At 53.0% G+C, this 14,696-nt stretch overlaps 1 protein-coding gene across 5 annotated transcripts in view; it reads left to right on the top strand.

Moving 5' to 3' along the window:
* Positions 1 to 14,696, top strand: part of ATP9B (ATPase phospholipid transporting 9B (putative)) — a 248,846-nt gene that overhangs the window by 211,714 nt on the left and 22,436 nt on the right. For all 5 annotated transcript variants that reach the window (XM_032422694.1, XM_032422696.1, XM_032422693.1 and 2 more), the window contains 6 exons: positions 4,992 to 5,153; positions 5,845 to 5,937; positions 9,778 to 9,861; positions 10,116 to 10,286; positions 12,804 to 12,902; positions 14,497 to 14,586. In XM_032422694.1, the coding sequence (XP_032278585.1) occupies positions 4,992 to 5,153; positions 5,845 to 5,937; positions 9,778 to 9,861; positions 10,116 to 10,286; positions 12,804 to 12,902; positions 14,497 to 14,586 (699 nt within the window). The remainder of the gene's footprint in view (positions 1 to 4,991; positions 5,154 to 5,844; positions 5,938 to 9,777; positions 9,862 to 10,115; positions 10,287 to 12,803; positions 12,903 to 14,496; positions 14,587 to 14,696) is intronic.

The following is a 14,696-nucleotide window of genomic DNA, read 5'->3' as shown; positions in this document are numbered from 1 at the left end:
AGGCCCGTCCAGAAATGTTTGATTTTGTGGCAACCAAAAGAAGCCTCCCACCACTAAGCAGCTTGCGTCAGAACAGCAGTTAAAGCATCTATCTTGTGAAAAAGTTTATACTTCTCTTCTGGTTGGCGTTATGTAGAGAGTTAGTCCTCAGAATGATGATGATTAACAGTTGGCGTGGCCCGCTGGCCGGGTGTAAGCCACTAGACGGGCTCTGTTAGGAGCTGCTGCCTGGAACGGGTCGTGAAGTACGTAGTAAACAGATGTGAGTCCACAAGTGTAGACTGCTGAACCCGCCTGGTGGGGCGCGGAGGAGGTGACGGGGCGTCCACAGAAGCATGCAGTTTACCGTCAGAGTGTAATAGTCCCGCTTTCACAGTGGACGTTCAACATTTCACCTGGGGAGTCCTGGGTCGTTAGCACTTTATAGCGAGGTTTTATAGGAAACGTGTCCAGTGTGCATTTCCTTTTCCACCTGAAGTGAGTTGCAGAATTGTTTGCTTGCCCCTTCTGGATGTGCTCTTTCTGTTGACGGCCGCGTGTCTTTTTGTAGTACTGTAGTTTAGAGCATATCGCTGGTGCTCCAGGTTATAGTGCTGTATTAGCCATACGTGGTTTTAGGATCTTGGCAAACTTGAGGAGCTCAGGTAGCACGCTGGAAAGCCAGAGATGGCGAGCTCTAATTTGAGCCGCACAGTGACTCACTGTTCAACAGTCCGCCCGCCTACGGGATGCTGGACTCCCATGTGACCCAGCCGCTCAGCTCAGGAGCAAGACAGCCCCCACGTGTTACTGTTGGCTGCAAACAAACCACCCAGCGTGGAGCCTGGGGGGGGTGGCCCGTGGGGAGGAGTAGAAAAGAGCCGCCTGAGAGCACTCCTGGTGCATGGGTCTGGAGTCGGGGCTCACCCAGCCTGCGGAGCGTCTGCACCCTGGGAGGCCGCCACGGATGCCCCACCGCAGGCAGTAGTGGGCCACGGAGACCACCCTTCGCCTGTGGGGGGCGTGTCCACCCCTGCGGGGCTGTCCCATCGTCTGGTGCTGAGTGGGGGCCTGAGAACACGTGAACACTTAGGCCGCTGGGTCCTCGCTGCCGTGGGAGGACCTGCCTGCCTTCAGTTCTGCCGCGTCGAACTCACAGTCTCCACTTGTGGCCCCGGTCACCCCGATTCAGACACGCAGATCCTTTCTAGGACCAGAGATGTTGCCTTTCTAGATGGCTTTACTTAATTTTAAAAAGCAGTGGAAAATCCCGAATCCAGTGAAAAGGCGATTTTTTTCTTCTCCTCTCTCCCCAAGGCAGTGACAAGTAGCACTCGGGCATCTCCACGCGGCTTTTCCGTTCTCTGCCCAACCTGGAGTTCCCTCTCCTGACCTGGTCGGGCCCGCTGGTCCTGGGGAGGCTCAGCTGGGGGGGGCGCTGGTGCTCGGTACGCAGGTCTTCTGCACGCGGTCAGACGCGCGCTGCAGTTGGGGGTCCGCAAGACCTTCTTCCAGCCCGGGTCCACCGGCAGGACTGCGCAGCCGTCAGACTCACCTCACGGCGATGAGCACCAGAGGACCAGTGGGACCGGGGGAAGGGGTGCCCGGGCCGGGGTCCCTCCCCGGGGGTCCTGTGGACAGCACTCACTCGTCGCAGCAGTGACGTGACACATGCGCGGAGTGCTGCCAACCCAGGAAGCCCACCTGAGCCCTGGCGTCCAGGGTTTTCACTGGGGGTCATTCGTGTAGACGCGGGCGACCCCCACGTGGCTGACCTTCGTTTCCAGCCCTGCAGGTCAAGGGGACACCACGAGACCGGCGCCCCTCCATAAAGCACAGGGATGGTGCCGACCACGTGTAGCTGGCCGCCCGTTCCCAGGGCTCGTTCCCGTGGCGCGGAGGTCACCCCCAGAAGCACAGGCCCAGCAGGCCGCAGAGTCAGGCTGTTGCCCCTACGCAGGGGAGTGTGCTGACCTTGCATTCACTCCCCGGCAGAGGTGAGGGGTCACAGCGTGCTCTCCTGACTGAGTGACCCTATCTGAGGCAGCTTTGGTCCTTCACTGTTTTCCAGCAAAACATTTCTAGACAGCAGTTTCTCACAGTATTTGACAAACATAAACATTCAAGTTGTTACTATTTGTCTAATTTATCTTCTGGAAAGGGAGAGCAGAGATCTTACTGAAACAGTTAATTAAAATAGACAAAAGTAAAAATTTGCTCATTTCCTTTATTTCCCAGAAAAAGGGGAGAGGCATCAATTACACATTGAGAGTGGGGCTTCACATTTATAAAGGTAAGATGCTGGGTGTTCCTAGAACAGCAGGCTCCCGAAATGCAGCAGAGGAAATCCAGCACGTCAGGCATGGTCTGACCAGCCCAAATATTGTACAGATTCAGGGCTTTGGGCTTATTCTTGTTTCGAGTTTTGCCTTAGCTCTTTAAACTCAGTCTTCCAGCCTTTTGAGCACATTGTCTCTGATCAGTGGTTCTGGGTAAGGACACCTGGTAGTGTCCAGGCCGCTCCAGGCACACAGAAGGTCAAGGTGGACACAGCAGGAAAGGCCCAACGTCAGAATTTTCCCTTCAGTGAGACCGTGGGAACACCCCCTGACCCGGGGTGTCTGTGCAGATGCCCTCGTGGGCGGGCCTGGCCCAGCGCGTGTGGACGGCGCTCTCCTAGATGCCAGAGCTGATTGCATGGCGTTGCTCACAGCAAGATGAGAATTCTACACCGTTAGATCTCACTGGTTGGCAATCTAATATGTAACATTTTGCTGTCTTGAATTTATAGGTCAGCTAATAGTATGATTTTATTAACTTAAATGAAACTTGTATCTTTAAAGGGAAAATTGAGGAGCAGAAATTTGCACACTGTACATAGCTGTTCCTACCTCAGCAAGCAGACTTGTGCCCAGCGACGGGCAGGGAGGCCAGGCGTGGGCAGTGGGGCCAGACAAGCAGGGTAGGAAGCCTCCCCCCATGCACCCAGCGCTGAGGGAACGCAGCACCGCTGGGCAGCTCGTCCACGATGGGCCGCCTTGGGTCTGCTCCTCGAGGATGGCACTGGGCTTCAGATGAGGAGCCAGGGGGAACAAGGTGCTTTGATCCCTTTATGCCTTTTTTTATAGGAATGCGTTTCTGACTCTGTCTCGGAAGAAATCAAAAATACAGGATCAATACTACAATGTCACTCTCAATCCTGCTATTCCACTTACTATGGGCTTACTCCCTATGCAAACTTTTTAGATGAGAAATTTCTGCCAGGTGAATTCTGATGCATTGAGTATTTATAAAATAAAGTGAAATTGTAAACTGTATAAATATGTCTTTACTGTCCTAGAACAGTAGCCATACGTGTCTGTTTGGTTCCTTTGCGAGGTGCTCACAACTGGGGAAATAAAGGCTCCCCAGTAAAGGAGACCGAGTGGTCTGTTGGGGATCCCTTTACAGCCAGCCCCGTGGAGCGTGGCCGTTTCCGGTGTCCCGTGATTGTTCCTGCCAGCAGGGCCCAGAATGATGCAGGGTAATGCCCTCAGCTGTGTTCAGAACATCCACAGCCCACGAAACCTCTGTGTAGTCCTAGGAAATATTTCACTTCAATTTTTCCTACCTGATTATCTTCGGATGCTCCCGGCCTCCACGGGGTGGCACTGGGTCAAGGTGGAAGCATTAAAAACAGCAAGCATCTCCTCACCCTCGGTTGACGGTTGTGCTGGAACCTTCCGGTAGTTAGAACTGCGGGAACTACCTAGAAAGCCCCACTTTAAAAGGGATTCCTGGCCTTCGTGGCGTTGCTGGGGACATCTCGGATGGCATCTGTGAGAGAGGATGAAGGGTAGAACCCTAACATCGACCCAGATGTGCTGAGCGTCCCCGGTGACTTTCACGTGCGTGGGGTCCTGCGAGGTGGCCCGGCCGCCACCACCGTACAGATGAGGAACGGGGATGGGGGGTGACCTGAGCGGTCCCGCCTCGAAGCCAGAGCTGCCGAGCCTTATCGCAGCCTGTCCTCACATGACTTGGCGGTGGACGCTGAGGCTCAGCAGTAAAGTTCTGCTCACCAGACAGAACCCACAATGCTCCTGAAGGACTTGATTTCTGCAACCCTGGGTGGAGTGCTGGACGCGTGGGCGGGGAATAAAATCGCAAGCAAGGATGCGGCGCTCAGCCAGGGAGAGACCGTCACAGGAGGCCCGGCGCTGGCCCCCAAGGGGGAGCTGGGCAGGGGGGGCAGGACGAGTGCTGCCTTCTGCGTGTGTGGCCGTCCTTGCTGAGCGTGGGGTCAGCAGACCTCGTGCCAACTGGGGAATCTCTTGTCCTGAGATGGCTTTTAAAGGCAAACTGATTTTTTTCCAGAAAACACTGTCATGAAAATACTGTTCGTAAATTAACCTTGAAAATTATTCTTCTGTTCATGATTCTCACATCCTAATAGTGAACACTAAATAACCATAAATGAGAGCACTTCCGTGTTTGCGTGCTGCCAGGGAGGTTTGGTCCTTCAGATCCAGAACAGCGTGCGCTGCGTTCTCCCTGTGACGGAAGAGGCCAGCAGGGTTCTGTGCCCGGGGCAGCTGGGCTCCGACTTCTCAGACGTTCAGGTGACCTGTGCGCTGTCCTCAGTCACCCGCTCAGCTCTTATTTTAGGAAGAGCAGGAAAACACGAGGGACGTGGCGTTGCGAGGCCCCCGGAAACGCTTGGGGGGCTGGGCGTCCCTGGCAGCGGCGCTCCGTCCGGATCTTAGCAGCCGGCCTCTGGGCAGCACGTAAACACACCAGCCCCAGAAGCGTGATCAGTAATGGCTGTTCTGCTGGAAGGTGCGACCAGGGGCTCTCACAGCGCTGGTCCTTTAGCCTTAACGTTGTTAACGAAGTGCCCGACACGGTCACAGCCCCGCAGCGCTCTTGTGGAGGCCTTGGAAGCGGCTGGTGTGGGCGAGCTGTCCCACCGCTCGCCTGTTGCTTCCCTTCCTGCGGAGCGCGTGGCCTCACGTCTCGCTGGTCTCCCCCAGGTGGCCCTGGTGCAGTGGACGGAGAGCGTCGGCCTCACCCTGGTCAGCAGAGACCTCGCCTCCATGCAGCTGAGGACCCCCAGTGGCCAGATCCTGACCTACTGCATCCTGCAGATGTTCCCGTTCACCTCGGAGAGCAAGCGCATGGGGGTCATCATCCGGGTAGACTTGCCGCTCGCGTTCCCTAGGGCTTGCGCGTGGCTCGCTGTACACACCATGCTAGAGACTCAGGGTGTTTCTCTTTCACTGCTCGTTCAAACGATTTGTGCTTCTTGCTCATTTTTGAAATCAGATCTAAACTAAGAATTTATACTGAGAGGCTAGTGAGGCCCCAGCGGTAGTGATTTAAGGTAACTCTTCTAAGACGACAAAGGCAGAGCAAGTAAAACGTGTTAGCGATTAATTTTTGAAATCAGCTAAAGCTGTCTGTTTTGTTTCCAACAGCAGCAGCATGCCAAGGAGCTGTGCTGGGGAATGATTCATGACGACAGAGTTGCTGACGTGCATCTCTATTAAATTTTCTTAGCAAATACCAGAAACATATCTTGGAAGTTGGCTAACCAAGGAAAGCTTATCAATGAAGCAGTGAACATTTGAGAGAATTAACCTTTACCTTGCAGTCGGACTTTGTTTCCACAACCTCAGCACAACATCTCAGGATCTGCATTTATGTTCTTGGTCTTGTCTGCCTGAACATCCAGGGGCGGACGTTGCCCTGCGTAGAAAACTATTTGGGTAGCTCACTGCAGATAGGTTCAGGGAGAACTGCGTTCCCTGGTGGGTTTCTGTTCACGCGGCCGTTACTCCCGGCAGCAGCGTGGCCTGAATGTGCCTGTGTTTCCTTCTGTCCCAGGACGAGTCCACTGCAGAAATCACCTTCTACATGAAGGGGGCCGACGTGGCCATGTCCTCCATCGTGCAGTACAACGACTGGCTGGAGGAGGAGGTAAGCTGCGCCTGCCGCCCTGCACACGGTGCACGCCGTCCCTGGGGGAGATACGACACCACCTCTTAACCAGACGGTATTGCTTTTCCACCATGTTACTTTAAGTGATCCCGGTTCCTGTCAACTTCGTGAAGTAGGAAGGACAGGAGTTCTATTTAATTATAAATAGCTTACTTTCTGTATAAACAACTACTGTTTTTGGTTTTTGTGTGACTGCGTGTAGATATATAAGTAGGTCCTTATTAATAATATTTTGTTCATATTAGTGAAAAGATAGCATTACTAATCATTCACTAAAAATTCTAAAATAATATTACATATACAACCAAAGTTATATTGTAATATATTTATTTTGTAACCTATGTTATTTGCAAGATTTTAATTAGGATTTTAATGTCATTCTAATTTGTGTGTAGGATTCACTGTAAAAATAGAAAAAAGGATACAAATATGATCAATCCTACATTTCATCAAATTCTCCCTGAAGAGATATTTAGCCTCATGAGGTTATTTTATTGTCTATTTGTTTCTGTGTTAACAGAAAAGTTGGATTTCAGAGTAAAACTGAACCTCTGTCCTACGTACGGGTCACCCCGTCGTGGCGCAGGCACGGTCGGTCAGGGTGGGGGCCGCACGCACCCCCACGTCCACAGCAGTATTGGCAATAAGAATCAATAGCTCCTTCAGGCACTTGGATTTAATCAGGCACATGAATAAATTAAATTCCCTGAAGACCTAGTAAAATGCCATAAAAATTACTTTTGGTCATAATGATGTGTAATTAATTATAAAATACTTGTTTATTTAGCTTTTTGAGGTCAAATCAATAAATGTCTTGCAACAGACAGATAATGTCAGATTGTTTTTCACAAAGATAACTTTATTAAAAATCCTTTGTGCATTTATTTTCCCAACGTTACATTTTCTTCCCTTAGATGAATCTTTTGATCCTCCACGCATGTCTTTGCTGGAATACTATTAGTCTGAAAGCCTTTACCTTATTTAACACAAACACAAACACAAAAAACCCAGCGTGTTCTGGGAGCCTGAGCGTGCACGGAGCTCCTCTGTCTCAAGCAAGTTCCCCACGTTGGATTCTTGACTATAAACTTTTATTCTCCACGAATTAAAACAAACACATGCCACCAGCACTTTACTCAGCACGTCCCAGAGCCAATTCTGTAAAACCCTCACTGTGCACAGACGTGGAGTGACCAGGTCCCGGATGCGAGAGGTGCTCGGGCACTCGGCCCCCTTGCTCTTCGTGCAGGTGTGTGGTGCGGGCCAGAATCGGGGATCGGGGACGGCGTGAGGGGTGCAGGGACTAGCGCTCTGCTGTCCCAGAGTGTGTGTGAGATGGGAGCTGGGCAGGTCTGCGTGCTGCAGCCCTTGTCAGCCAGACGGTTAGGATTTCAGAAGGAAGGAGTAGTTTATACTCTGTGTTTGCAGAGATTTTAACATTCTGCAGGCAGGTGTAGTAGATGTGAGCTTGGTTAGACCCGAGCGCCCCGCCTCAAGAGAGGTGCAGGTATGTGCAAGCACCAGCCTTTGCCCCCAGGGACGGCGGGGGAGGAGGTCTGGGCATGTGGCCGGGCAGGCAGAGTCGTGTGCAGAGTCGTGTCTGGACGGTCGGTCAGTCTGGGGGCGTGGCGTTTCCGCTCAGGCCTCTGATTCTCAGTGCGTGGCAGCTGGGACGCTCCAGGTCACGGCTCCCTCAGTGGCCGTCTGCCCGTCCACGCCCGCACACGCGGGGGACGCGCTGCATGTCCAAGCTTCCTAGTCACTCCATCTCCTTGTCATTAACAAAAAAGCAGCTCATTGGTTTGTTTGGCATGTATTTGCTTAGATGCGTGACTCCAGCATCTGGTGTGCATCTTGAAGTGTACTCGGGAAACACCGATTTTGATTGGCTATTGTCTGGCTCTAATGTAAAGTCCCGTGCCCCTTGGTGTTTGCTAAAAGTGCTTCAGAAGACCCTCCTTCTGTCTCTGGGGGTCCTTGCCCAGAACACCTGCACCGCAGGGCTGTGGTCCAGGCTGGAGCCCCCGCCACGGCCCTGAAAGACTCCCACGTCCAGAGCGCACTGACCACCGTGGCTCTCTACACCATCTGCCAAAACCGGCCGCCCGTGCTGCATTTGGGGGCTTTAAAGTCCGAATGTGAAATAGTTCCTCGGAGTCTGAGACTTAAGAGTCAACAAGAAAGAGCTGAAGGGGCTCTCAGGAGCCGCCCACAGCCTGGATAAGCCTTGGCTAGTTGGTGGTAGTATTCCTAATGTGTAGACACTGTGGCTTCAGAGAATGGTATAGCTTAGCGTTCACGTTGTTTTTTAAACTTTGTTTTTCATGAAAACCATCATTCTGAAATACTGCTGTTGACGTTCTCAGCTTGGGCATACCCCGGGCAGCTCCGGGTCATCAGACTTCCTGTGTGTGTGTGTGTCTGTCCCCACCGGCCGGGCAGCCAGGGCCTCCCTTGGGGCCCCGCTGTGTCTTCTCCCCGGGACTCTTTCTCTCCCTGTTTCTTCCTCCTCTTCACTTGGGGGCCCTCTGGGACATGGGCGCCGGGGACACAGTCCTGTTTGGCTCACCTCGGAGTCTGAGGACGGTGACCAGCCCAGGATGCTTGGCCCTCTGCACGCGTCCTCCTCCCCGGCCCTTGCGGTGCCCCGGAGAGGCTTATGTTGGGGGTGAGACAGCTGCCCGCCGCGCAGGGCTGCTCCCGGCCCGCAGAGATGGCGCTCACACGTTTCCGCGGCACGCGTTGTGAGAGCCTCAGCCGGCTTGACGCGTGCGGCAGCGCCCCATCAGTGCAGCCCGAGAGGGAGAACGCACCGTCACGGGAGGCAGCGGCGCCGGGGGCCCAGGGCTCCGAAGAACCGGCGTGTGCCTCGGCCTCTGCCGGCACGGTACCACTGTGTGCACCACCTCGGGCGAGGCTCCTCGGCGCCCGTCAGTGTGTGCGCATGAGCGGAGAGCTTCCGGGGCCTGTCCCCGGAGTGGCCCCGTGGCCACCGGCCACCAAGGAGCCCGGGCGAGCCTCCTCTGCGAGTGCGGGGCAGAGCGCCAGCCCATTACCTGCCAGCAGGTTGGCACCAGTCCTGTAAGCAGCCTAGAATCAGGCTGTTTCTCTCCCCCTTCATCAACTAAAACTGCCTAGTTTTTCCTCTAACAGCTGAAAAATACGGGTATTTTGGTGCATTCTCTGTGAGTGGAGTTGATATCTTTCCACATACTTGTTGAATGCATTTCCACTTCTTGTTTCCTAATGCACGCCTGGGCCTCAGACCTCGCTACGGGCCACTTGCCCTGCAGGATAGGATCCAGACCCCAGCACGAAGCCCAAGGACCCTCGGGGTCTTCCCCTCCCCCCACTGCACTGCCACGTGAGGCCTTCCCTCTTGCACACCTTGCCCCTCCCACCCCGGCACCGAGCATCCACACTTCTCGTGCTGCTGTGTGCAGCCTGGTGTAGACCTTGCTCGTGAGACCGTTTTTGAAAAGTCTCATCGAATGTGGGAAAGCAGCGTGCTTGTTGTCTGAGAGCTGCCCCGTGCCCGCCCGCCCGCCCGCCTGCGGAGATTAGGGGAGCCGAGCCATCCTTCCAGCGAGGCTGTGATCACAGGGCATGTCCGCGGGATGAGCCATGTGCCCCGCGCGTGCTCCGCCAAACCTCGGCGGGAGGAGGCGCACTGAGAAACTGTGGGTAGCTTCAGGCACAGTGACGGACCCGGGGGGGCAGCGCCCTGACCACGGCGCAGTATCGGCGAGCGCCACAGGTGCCTGTCCCCATCGCGGTCAGCACCTGGGGGCCGCATGTGACCTGCATCTCCTTTTCCAGTGTGGAAACATGGCCCGGGAAGGTCTGCGCACCCTCGTGGTCGCCAAGAGGGCGCTGACAGAAGAGCAGTACCAGGACTTCGAGGTGAGCCGACTGTCCAGCCCCTTCTGCCCCATGGGCATCCACCCCTCAGACACGTCCCCGTTGACGTGGGTGCGAGCTGCTGGTGTGGACACGCACACAACCTAGAGCAGCCTGGCTGCCCCGGAGCGCCGCGCCGTCTCCTGCAGTCTGCTGGGAAAGGGGTGTGTCCCCGGCGCAGACAGGCTTCTGGGATGGGGCAGATTTCCGTGCCCCCACGTGCCCCGGGGTGACCCGCACCCCCCGTCTGTCCTCAGAGCCGCTACAGTCAGGCCAAGCTGAGCATCCACGACAGGGCGCTCAAGGTGGCTGCGGTGGTGGAGAGTCTGGAGCGGGAGATGGAGCTGCTGTGCCTCACGGGGGTGGAGGACCAGCTGCAGGCCGACGTGAGGCCCACCCTGGAGATGCTGCGGAACGCGGGCATCAAGGTACGGTGCCGGCCCTCGCGACGGACTGCTGCTGTCCTGGACGCGCCGGCCAGCTTCCTCCTCCTGGGATGTCCCCCGGACCAGCCTCACCCAGGCCAGCGCCCCCGAAAGTCGCCTGGGACCTCCACCTGCCACTTGCCCCAGAGGATGCCCAAATCATCCTGTCACTAGCAGCAGTCCCCCCTGCCTTTCTCTGCCCCGCCCCGCCCCAACCCTGCCCCATCCCTGTCCACCAGGGTCTCAGACTCACCCACCACCCAGCTTTGTCCCTCGAGAGTTTTGTGGCCTTGGGCATCCATCAGGTGTGAGCTCAGGACAATCCAGGCCTCGGAAGACCTTGGCTCTCACGCGGGATGTGCTTCCCTCATGCTCTAGAGCTTTCTGCTCACAACCAGATGTTACCGCGAGGGTCCCTCAGCTCCGCTGTATCGGCTCATTTTGCTCTCGTTGCTGGGGTCCCCGTAGGCCCTGTGACTTGAGGCTGAGTGTCCACCTGCTGGCCTTCTGTCCTGCCATTTTCGTACTGGTTTGTCCCCTTCACATCCAGGGAAATTAGCATTGTGCTGTACGCTTTAGCTTTCAGGGAACTGCTTTCTGACCTTATGTGCCATTAAAGGCCAAAGTTCAGTTACAGATGGGAGAGAAAATTTATTCCGAGGCTGCCCTGAGGATTGGGGCCTCGTGTTGGAGAATGAAAACAATCCAGCTCGAGTTTCAAAGAAAAACTAGTGAATAGCTCGACTAGAGCGACAGAAAGGAAGGATGGTGTCGGAGGGAAAGCTGCCTGGGGCTGCAGCCGAAACGCACGCAGTGGGTTCTGACGGAGGCGCCTTTGCCTGCAGGGGTCTGGGTGGGAGAGGAGACCCCCTTCCATGCAGGACAGCAACCCGGCAGGAGGCGCATCTGGCTTCAGAATCACAAGAGCAGTTCAGACTCAGGCTTTGTGCTGATTATGGTGCGCAGCCGGCACTTGGGTGAAGAGGAGTGTGAGGGCCGCGGCCAGGGCACTTGCTCGTTTTCCACGGTATTTCATACACTTGCGTCCCTCCGTCCCCCAGCTGCGCGCGCTGAAGCCGCGGGTGCTCTTGGTGCGCACGGTCTGGGTATTTCTATTGATTGATTGCTAAACCCTAAGTGTGTGGGGTCCTGCCCTTCTTCCTTCACGTCTCCCGTCTAAAGAAGGGGACCCTCCATCCGTTCACGGAGCGTGAGGATGTGAGGTCAGGTGGCGGTTCTGCAGGTCACACGTGCCCCTGAGCCTCTCACAGCTTCACCAGGGGTGGTCGCTCTTGCTGTCTAGCGTGAATTGTTCCCAGGTTTGTCTTAACAATGTGTCATAACCTGAGGCCCAGGCTCAATAAGGTATTAGTTGTGCGAAATAAAAAGCACAAGTCCTCAAACACTGAGAAGAGCCACAAGCAGATGACGCCTGAGCAAAATATCAGTATGCCATGAGTTTTTGTTTCCTGTGTCCAAAAATGCGTATTTATATATGATACGCTAGACGTCTGAGAAGACCAGGTGTCAGAGAGAGAGCGCTGTATGTTGCTATTACATGAAATATGCGTGTGAACCGTCCTGTCATATGTCAAATGTCTGGTTTTGTTCTCTTTGTGGTCTAGCGATATGCTTATATACATAATACATGAAGTAAAAGTAGTATGTGCCCTGTTTTATTTGATAGAAACAACTTTTGGCTTAACGGTTTCCCCTTTTTGAACCTCAGTTTCCAATTGAGAAATTAGCAAGTTGGACTAAGGGTCTCTAGGGCGCTCCTCGCTCTGCGGCCCATGACCCCATGTGTCCTTGGGCTGCTCGTGTGGCTCGCAGGGCCGGGTGAGCCTTGCCCTTTGGGTGTGTGCGGGCATCTCCGTAGCCTCGGCCTGAGGTTCCTAAACCCCCGTCATTCACGTGCCTTCACATCTCAGCTGCTACGTCTAACATCATTTTGCTCCTCCAAGGTTTAGCTAAATAAGTCAACAGACTTTTCTTTATTGTGGTTAAATGTACATAATGTAGCATTTATCATCTTAACCATTTCTAAGTGCACAGCTCATCGTCACGAAGTACATTCGCACTGCTGTGCAGCCGTCCCCACCGCCTGTCTCCAGAACGTGTAAACCTGAACCTCTGTCCCCACGAAACACTAACTCCGCTGCGCTCCCCCAGCCCTGGCGCCCACATCTGCCTTCTGTCTCGGTGGGTGCGCCTCGTCGACGGCCCTCCTACCAGTGCAGCCCCACAGCCTTTGCCTGCAGGTGGCGGGCTCCCTTCACTGAGCTCAGCGTCCTCCAGGCCCGTCCATGTCCCAGCAGTGCCAGGATATTCCCCCCTTTTCAGGGCTGAGTACTGTTCCACGGCATGCATGCCGCACTCTTACCTGTCCGTCTGTCAGTGGACACTGGGTTGCTCCTGTGGTTTGGCTGGTATGAACAGTCGTGCTGTGAACATGGGTGTGCAAGTGTGTGTTCAGGAATGGACGCTTCTGAGAGTTCTCCATCTTCACTTGTCCCCTAGATATGGATGCTAACAGGTGATAAACTCGAGACCGCGACATGCATCGCCAAAAGCTCACATTTGGTGTCTAGAACACAAGACATTCACATTTTCAGACCAGTGAGTATATGTCGAAAAGCACTTTGACTATTAAATGTTTTATCTCACAATCAAAACTTGTTGGATTTGTGAGAATATATGTGCAAATATTTAGTAATTACTAAAGAAGAGAAATATTGTAATTTTCTTGCTGAATTTATAAAAACATTGCAAATAGGTTTCTGTTAGCTGCTCACATTGCATGGGATGAAAAAGCTACATTGTGATGGAGTGAAACAAGATCTAATTTCAGAAGTGTTTTTCTGTTGTACAGTGGATTTATTTATCAACCAAGTATCTATTTTAGAATAGACATACCGCCATCGTTTTCCGTTCCATTTACAAAGTGTATGTTGATAAAAATTACATTTTTGTAGTAGCTACACCCATTAATAGGAATGTGTTTTTAATCTATCATTTTCAAGTGAAATGTTGTTTAATTAGCTCAAAGAAAATTAGTAAAAATGGTCTAAAGTTTTTGTTTTTACTGTATTACTTATGACTAATGTTTGTAATTCAAACAAAAATGCAATCTCCTAGGTCTTGATTGATGTGGTGAGCAGACACGGTCCATCTGCATCTGCTCTGAAGGAAGCACTTGGACCTACAGAAATAGTGATTTGAATATAATTTACATGTAAATGTCATTTGTTTCAAAGCATCAGAATGGCAAATTAGGCCCTGCAGATGACTATTTGCAATTAAATTATTAATGATTCTGATAAAACTTTAGATCAATTTTTGTTGACTTTTCAATTGACTTTTCAATGTTTACAACTGCACAGATTGAAATTTCCACAGTAAAGCCTACCTATCTAAAGAGGAGTCTGAGATTAATTTGGACCACGTGAAACTTCTTAGTCCTGCCATATAGCATTTCTTGTATGCCCCATAAAAATCCCTGCAGAAAAAATGTCAGAATCCAGTATGGTGCTTTCTGAAATGCTTTCATTCTAAAATTAACAGTATTTCAAGAATTTTACTTTTAGATTGTTTAATCCTTCGAGTGTTTTTTGCTTGAACTAACAGAGAAAGTTGAAACCCGTGGCAGAGAGAGCAGAAGCATTTCATACAAACATTCTGCGTCACGTGGCATTTACAGAAAGGGGCATGTTCAGCTGAAGCCTGGGCTTGAGACCACGGCCACTGCGTGGGCAGCCTGGGCTCTGGCGGTGGGCGCACAGAAGTGTCTAAAGAACTGTGTCCCTACTGCTGACAGTCACCCCCCAGCACATGGCTACCCTGTGAAAGTGCCAGAGGGGAATACCCCGCAGACAGCTGGATGCCGCCCTCATGGCACAGCTCTCAGTGCCTGGGTCCCCTGTCCTCTTATCTCCTGATGAGCCACCTCAGGGCACTTTGTCTCACGGTAACTGTGTCCTGCTTGGAGTTGTCACGAATTGGGAAACAGTCGGTGTTAAGCAAGTAGGTATTTATTCCTGGCACCGTAAGAGAGATTCGGAAGAGCGCTTTGCTACAGGACTGGACTGTGTAAAGCACCTTTTGATTTTGAATAATGTGTCTGAAGATTTCATTGTGATTCATAAATAAGGGCTGTTTGCACCTCTGATTTAGATAACACTGTAATTTGGGTGCTTTTCTCCCTTTTGTGGAGGTAACCAGTCGGGGAGAGGCCCACTTGGAGCTTAACGCCTTTCGAAGGAAGCATGATTGTGCACTGGTCATATCTGGGGACTCCCTGGAGGTGAGGCTGCTCTCTGACCAAGTACCTGTCTGTCTGTCCGTCTGTGTCCCTGGGGGTGAGGCTGGTCTCCGACCGAGCACCTGTCTGTCTGTCCGTCTGTGCCCCTGGGG

The sequence above is a fragment of the Phoca vitulina genome, unplaced genomic scaffold, assembly GCF_004348235.1.
Source record: "Phoca vitulina isolate PV1807 unplaced genomic scaffold, GSC_HSeal_1.0 scaffold27, whole genome shotgun sequence".
Taxonomy (NCBI): Eukaryota; Metazoa; Chordata; class Mammalia; order Carnivora; family Phocidae; genus Phoca; species Phoca vitulina.
This window is presented reverse-complemented; position numbering and strand designations above follow the sequence as displayed.